The following is a 7,962-nucleotide window of genomic DNA, read 5'->3' on the forward strand; positions in this document are numbered from 1 at the left end:
ACGATCTGATAGTTCGTTAACGAATGATCCGGAACAATGTCATATACTGTTCCTGGAAGTGACCGAAAGTAGCTGGCAGCGGGAGAACGGAGGATTGGTGAAGGACAGGAAGGCTGCAAAGGGCTGGCAGAAGCTCCAGGTAAGTTAAACTTTATTTCAGTTCCGCTTAAACTCCCACTAGTAGTATTGCTAAATAGGCTTTAAAAAAAAAAAAAAAAAAAAAAGAAAAAAAGCTTATAGAAGTCCCCGCCTACGTACTAATATACTTAAATAAGAAGCTAGAAGGCGTTTAAAATACCAGTATCCTTGTAGATTCATTATTAGTAACCATTACTGAATTATTGAATACTGCTTGTGTGTAACGGGCCAAAGACAACACTGTCCTTGGAGCGGTAATGTAAGTAAATTAAATCTTTGCCCGACAGGCAAGTTGGCCCTCTGGGTGGAGGGAGTGTTTTAGTGTAGGAACCCACCAGGGCGTTTTTGGCAGAGGTTTGGGATCACCAGTGATTCCCAAAAACACTTTGCCAATGAGAGTGAGGGGGAACCAGTTAGTGCAATTGAGATTAGGTGTAATTGCAATAGCAGGACATGCAGCATTTTGAACCCGTTATTGCTAAACGCAAAGTATAAGCACTGCATAAATTGCTCATCAATACCTCAGCGATTAGCTTTAAATAAAACTATAATTACAGGGTCTCCATTTCCTTCTTCCACAAATAGAGACCCTGTAACGGGTGGTGGGCGGCTGGCGACACGTATGCTAACCTCCAGGATAAATGTGTTTTTCAGAACTCTGGTTCTCTGAGAAAAGCCAGGAACTTAACACTCCCTCATTCATATGTGGGCAAATACTGTTGTGTTTTGAAGCAGAAAGTGCCCAGGAATTGGGGAGTTCTAGAGGCTCTTAAAGAAAATCCCTCTGAGGTATACTTACTTCAGGAGGGGAAGCCTCTGGAGCCTAATCGGGCTTCCGCGTCTTTCTTCGTCCCAGCTATCCAGAGCTGGAAGCACCCAAAACCGCAGGCTATTTCCACCTGAGCCTGATTGGAAAGCTTTCGACTGTGCTGGATAGGTAAGCATTTACCTGGATAGGTAAGCATTTACCTCCCCATTCAGGGATTTCCTCATTAGAATCCAGAGGCTTCCCCCAACCAAGGTAAGCATCACCCATAGGATTTTTTTGCCTTACAAATTGCCTTTTTACCTTTGATGGATTTCACCTGTTGGGGATCGGGCATCATCGCTAGGCTGCAAAGGCGCATGTCAACACTGTTGCTGACGATGCTGTGTAGGAAGGCGAAGTGACGAGGTGCATGACATCACAAATCAGATGGGGAGCAGTAAGAACAATGGGATCAGCCATTGCAATACATTGTTCATCCTGAAATAAATGGGTAGTCCAAGAATCATGGAAGATTTGCGTGTGCATGGAAAAGTCTTTCATAATTGCAAAAAAAAAAAAAAAAAAAAAAAAAAAAAGTCACAACAGCATAGTTACCCATTAAAAATCATTGTTCTTATCATGGATTTTAATGGGTAATTATGCTCGTGACTTATGTAGGTTTTTGTGTTGCAATTAAAGGGTTTTTCATGCACATGCAGCGCTTCCATGTTATGCGCTATATTCTATAGATAAGTTACATGGGAAGCCCTCCCCTAATAAGGGTTGTGCAGCTGTAGAAAAAGACTGCCGCTCATATGATGGCAAATCACTCAAGGCAACAGGATGGGAGAGGGAGGAGATTGGGAAAAGCTGTAAATTTAAAATAGCGTGGGTACGGGACACACACACAGGCTCTTTTAGCCAGGCGCTTCACCCGGCTAGTTTTGATGAGCACCCAGCTATCAGCTCACCTCCTCCTAGGCTATAAGCAGAGTTGCACACAGAAGCTCCAGCCCTGCATTTTCTCATATTGCCCCCCACCCGGCTACTTTTTCATGCCACCCAGGAAAAAAAAAAAAAAATTCTGGGGAGATAGAGCCACAGCGCTTTGCGCAATTACCAGGGCAACAAATATTACAATAAATGTTGGTCTGTTTTGGCCGAGAATCAAGAGTGTTTACACTTGTCTTCCAAACTGGTTTAAAGATTCAGTACACCAGCTCTTTAAATGCATGGTTCCCCTCCTTATCCCTACCACTGAAAGCCACACTGCTGTCATTCCTTCCTCATAGGAAAAGTACATGTTGCTCTACTATAGCAGATAGAGGCATTTGTGCAACAAGATCACTGAGTGTTCGATTGCTTGCTAGATCAGGCTGCTACTGGTCCATGTACAACTAGCTTTACTGGTAGAACTAGGCCATAAAGGTGTAGGGCCCCTATTCAGTTTCTCTCAGGAGAAATCTCTCCAGAATTCCTACAAAAACAGCTTTTCAGCACCTAACAACTGAAAATAAAAATAAGTAGGCAAAAAATTAATATCAGATATAGGGGATAGGTAGTGCTTCCAGGCAAACTGTACATAGGCTTGAAACTCTGACTTTGTTATCACCAATCACAGCAGCATTGAATGATTACTATACAGACATGCTAACCGAGGGGAGAGGTGCTCTACAGTAAGGACAATTGGACATCACAAGCAGTCCACCAGTGATCTGGAGCAGCCCCCCCCCCCCCCCCCCCCCCCATGACATTTTCATCTAGAATCTGTACATGGCTTAAATTCTTATCAAAACCAGCTTCTCACACAACAGACTAATGTCAGAGCTAATCTACTTGGGGTGACCCGGCAGGAAAACTCATCGAGAATTCTAACAATTGGTTACACAGCACCCTCTAGAATGTTTGATAGGTTGTAGTAATTATTTTTTATTTACGGTGTATAGCGCCAACATCTTCCGTAGCGCTGTACATTAGAATAATGGGGAACAAATATACATAAGAAATACAAGACACTGTACAGTCATGACATTGAATAGAATTAAAAATACAAATACATACATAGTTGATGTGTAGTTGGTACATGTACATATGTTAAGATTACAGCAGTAAGAGAAACACTAGGCGGAGGTCCCTGCCCTTGCGAGCTTACAATCTAGTAATAACTAGGACCACACTATTCGGCAAATTGCAACACTTCACATTGTAGAAGGCGCAGTAAGATTGGAGAGCGGTTCCCTGCTGGGTCACTTAAAATGGACTAGTGCCTTAATGTCTGTACAGAGATCAACAGATAGTGGAAAAAAAAAAAAAAAAAAAAAATCAGATTGGGCTCTATTCACTAAGAGGCAAAAACACCGCAAAATTTTACCGCTAAATTTCCGCCAGCGGTAAACTCTGCATTTTTTCAGCATTCACCAAAATGTTCCGCATGCGGTAAAAAAGTTGCGGAAACAGACATTATTCATGCGGTAATCAGGCGGTAAAAAGGTTGCATGAAAAAGTGTTAAAAAAAAAAAAAGTTAAAGTCCAGCAAGCACAGCCCTTAAAGAGAATCTGTAACGACAAAACGTCCCCTGGGGGGTACTCACCTCAGATGGGGGAAGCCTCAGGATCCTAATAAGGCTTCCCACGCCGTCTGCCGTCCCTCGGGGGTCTCGCTGTAGCCCTCCGTACAGCGGTGACGTAATATTTATCTGCCTGGCCCCTGCGCAGGCGCTCTGGCGGCTCCGAAGGAGGCGGAAATACCCGATCGCCGTCGGGTCCGCTCTACTGCGCAGGCGCAAGTCTCCGGCGCCTGCGCAGTAGAGCGGACCCGACTGAGATCGGGTATTTCCGCCTCCTTCGGAGCGAAAGCAGCCACAGCGCCCCCGCTGGAGCCGTCAAAGGTAAATATTGAATTGAACAGTCGGGCCTGTCGCCGGCTGTTCGGAGGGCTGCAGCGAGACCTCCGTGGGACAGAGGACGGCGTGGGAAGCCTCATTAGGATCCTGAGGCTTCCCCCACCCGAGGTGAGTACCCCCCAGGGGACGTTTTTGATGTTACAGAGTTTCTTTAAAGGGAAGGTTCAGGGAAACCTTTAAAAAAATAAAAATCCATATCCTCTTACCTGGGGCTTCCTCCAGCCCCTGGCAGGCAGGAAGTGCCCTCGCCGCCGCTCCAGAGGCTTCCGGTCGTCTTCGGTGGCCGACCCGGCCAGGCCGGCTGCCAGGTCGGGCTCTTCTGCGCTCCAAGGACGGGCTCTTCTGCGTCCCACACGGGCGCGCTGACGTCATCGGACGTCCTCTGGGCTTTACTGCGCATGCGCAGAACTACTGCGCCTGCGCAGTACAGCCCGGAGGACGTCTAATGACGTCAGCGCGCCCGCGTGGGACGCAGAAGAGCCCGTCCTTGGAGCACAGAAGAGCCTGACCTGGCAGCCGGCCTGGCCAGGTCGGCCACCGAAGACGACCGGAAGCCTCTGGAGCGGCGGCGAGGGTACCTCCGGCCTGCCACGGGCTGGAGGAAGCCCCAGGTAAGTGGATATGGATTTTTATTTTTTTAAAGGTTTCCCTGAACCTTCCCTTTAAGCTTTCAGACTTCATTAAAGTCAATGGGATGCGGAATACATCACCTACTACTTGTAGATGATCATAAAAAGGGAAATAACGATGAAATGATGCGTCTGAACAGTTTTGAGAATTGATTTTTTGTTGCCGAAAATACTTACTTTTGCGGAAAGTATTCCGCATGAATCCCGCACATTTACCGCATGCGGAAAAAACATGTGGAAAATTTAGTGAATTTCAATGTGGCGGTGTTTTGGTCGGTAACTTCCCACATGTCCTTTACCGCATGCGGGAAGTGATTGAAAATAGAGCCCATTGTTTACAAAGCCTATAAATAGCTTTGGCCCTTCTCTGTATAACTGATCAGTTATTAGAAGGGAGATGCAAAAGAAAATTCACCGACTCAACCACCCACTGGCACGATTACATTTTTCCTACATCAGAGCTGCCATAGTTCAACACTACTGGCCAGACCTGCCCTAAGGCTTTTGATGGATTCAACCCTCAAACTGAAGATTGAGGTAAAAGGTCACATTTGTGGCAGACATGTAATCTGTAGTTTATACTAGTTATTGTCTCACTTTTAAAATTGAACCCTAATCAAACTACAATATACTTTCATTTAGTATGAGCTTTTTTTAAGATGGCTGGGAAATAAAACCACTGCAAAGAAATAAGGAAACTAGTCATCTTCAGATGTCCCCTAGTTCTAGGTACACAGAGGCACTGTTTACAGAAGTAACAGGTCTTGTTGTTCCATAAACAAGGAGTCAGTCTGTTCCTACCGCACCTGCCAAGAGACGGACTCCATCTAGATGTGGCCTGGTTAGAGGATCAGCACAGATCCAGACTGCGTCAGTCCACTGTTTACAGTCAACAGATAGCCAGCTGAAACTGTCAATACTGCTTCAGAAGCAATCTACCAAGCTCCAGAAGCTAGCTAACATTTTTTTAAGTTTTCTAAAGGAACATTCCACACAATTCTTATATCAGAATTCAGTGGCTGTCTCTAGAACTATGGAAAAATCTCTGCACTCCTAATTCCACAGCTATTGCAAGAAGGATGATTAAGAAACCACTTGGTGAGCAGAGGCTAGCAGACAGAAGTGTGTGGGTTCTATCAACCTCTTGCCTCTAGTGCCTGGTACACACCATGCAAATTCCCATCAAATAGACAGGTGGAATCAATTTTGTATAGAAGTGATCAGAAAAACATCACACCAGTTGGAAATAATTCAACACATCTATCTGACAGGAAATTGCATGGTGTGTACCAGGCATTACAGAGATTATTTTTCAGTTGAACAAGCCTTTAAAATTGGAAGCGTGGAAGCGTGGAAGCGTGGAAGCGTGGAAGCTGTCCCCCCCCCCCCCCCCTGGTGCACAGAATATGGAGAATGTGATCTTCATAAGATACTAGTGAGTCAGAAAATAGGGATCCTTACTGTGAAGACAACATAAGCTATGAATATAATGACCAGTTTCAGTTCCTTAAAGGGACACTTAAGTCAAACAAAAAACAGTAGTTTTACTCATCTAGGGTTTCCAATAGCCCCCTGCAGCTGTCCGGTACCCTCGCCGTCTCCCTCCGATTCTCCTGGCCCTGCCGGCAGCCCCTTCCTGTTTCGGTGACAGGAGCTGACAGGCTGGGGACGCGAGTGATTCTTTGCGTTCCCAGACACATTAGCACCCTCTATGTTGCTATATGGTATATGATATATGCTATAGCAGCATAGATGGCGCTATCGTAGCCAGGAACGCGAAGAATCACTCGCGTCCCCAGCCTGTCATCAAACCAGGAAGTGGCTGCCGGCGCGGCCAGGAGGATCGGAGGGAGACGGCGAGGGCACCGGACAGCTGCAGGGGGCTATTGGAAGCCCCAGGTGAGTAAAACTCATTTTTTTTGTTTGACTTAAGTGTCCCTTTAATCTTCAGCACACTGTCATGTGACCATCACTAATTTTCCCCGTCAGATCAGGTGACGGCCAGCTACTCATGATAAAGCTGCTCTGTCTGAAGAAAGGACTCATTCATACAGAAGGATGGATCCAATGATATTACAGGGTGCACAGAATAAGACATGTAATTTCAGTCTTGGTCTGCATCTATAAAGCTCAGAATCTACAATGATACTCTACATTTCTGTAGCACTGTACTACAAAATACTCCACTCCTCCCTATACCAGCCTCCTTATAATACCCGATCTTGCAATCGCCATCCCTCTCCCTAAAGACCCCATCCACCAATATCATAACCTCAGCAGCCCATGATACACTAAACCTGCTCCCATCCCCCAGTACGCCATCACCACCCCCAATACTCTGTGTACACCTTCCCCAGACACCCTGTATCCCAACTCGATCCACTTTCTCACCTGTTTCTGCACGTCGGCATCGCTGAGCGCCATGATGACACGATAGATGAACCACAAAACCTCCGGGAGACAACAAGCAGCGTACCCTTCCTCTTATACCGGGATCACCTGACCACTGCCCGGCTCCGCCCGCTTCCCGATCAGCTGACCACTGCTACCACGCCCAGTTTCCGTCTTAAGCCCCGCCATGTCTTCTCTGCCCGCCTGATATAACCACCCACCAGCATGACATTTGCTGCAGCCCTGCCCACTTGTGATCCGGTTCCCGCCTAGTAACTTTAAACACGACAACAGCCACGCCCGCCGATGTACACCCACTGCCCACACTTTGGTGTCATAATCCCCGCCCACACAGCTTCATATTTCCGCCCACTATTTCAGTGTCAGCTGCTGCACAGTGTATCAGAAAACATTCTAACCTACTATATAAACCCCGCCCGCTATCTGTCAAGGTCACCACTGAATGATGCAGAGTACATTATTGTTGCTTTGTGCTTAAACTGTGTGTGTGTAAAAAGTCATCAATAGTAATGTATAGGGAGATGGATGGAATGGCAGCTGCAGCCAATATTGGTGATTTATGAGTGTACCTGATGTGGCAAGAGATGTGATAAGACAGTAGGTGTATGTACAGTGGCAAGCATACAAATAACTAGTCTATGTTCATTTTCTTCTGAATAAGACCGAGTGGTTCTGAGTCACCAAGAGCTAAATAGATACAGTAAAAACCTTGGATTGAGAGTAACTTCCTTTGAGAGCGCTTTGAAATACAAGCATACATGTTTATGAAATTTTGACTCGATATACAATCAAGTCTTGATACTAAGGCCTCGTTAACAAAGCAAAAACGTGTGTGCGTCACAACTGAGCTGATGGTTCTGCTGCCTTTGATGCTGCAGGATTGTACTTTAAAAACCAGTACAGCGGAAAAAGCAGTCAGTTAAAACGGGTTTTCAACCCTGTCCTCAAGTATCACCAACAGTGCATGTTTTGTGGAAATCCACAGAGGTAGCGGTACTTATCCGTTAGCCGGGCGCATCCTCTAGGTGGCGACAAAACTCCACCAGAGTTACATCTTTCCCTACTATCCATGTCGGTCTGGAGGGGGAATAGTAATTAGCGCCACCTGCCGGATGCACCCGGCTTACGGATA

General features: G+C 46.1%; 1 protein-coding gene across 1 annotated transcript in view; it reads right to left on the minus strand.

Moving 5' to 3' along the window:
- The window catches only part of ATP6V1E1 (ATPase H+ transporting V1 subunit E1), a 34,415-nt gene extending 27,573 nt beyond the window's left edge, over nucleotides 1–6,842 (minus strand). The window contains exons 1-2 of the mRNA XM_068273683.1: nucleotides 6,810–6,842; nucleotides 1,208–1,251 (exon numbers count right to left, since the gene is read on the minus strand). Coding sequence (XP_068129784.1) covers nucleotides 1,208–1,251; nucleotides 6,810–6,842 — 77 coding nt within the window. The remainder of the gene's footprint in view (nucleotides 1–1,207; nucleotides 1,252–6,809) is intronic.
- Nucleotides 6,843–7,962: the final 1,120 nt, after the last annotated feature.

Source organism: Hyperolius riggenbachi, chromosome 3 (genome assembly GCF_040937935.1).
Source record: "Hyperolius riggenbachi isolate aHypRig1 chromosome 3, aHypRig1.pri, whole genome shotgun sequence".
In the NCBI taxonomy this organism is placed as follows: domain Eukaryota; kingdom Metazoa; phylum Chordata; class Amphibia; order Anura; family Hyperoliidae; genus Hyperolius; species Hyperolius riggenbachi.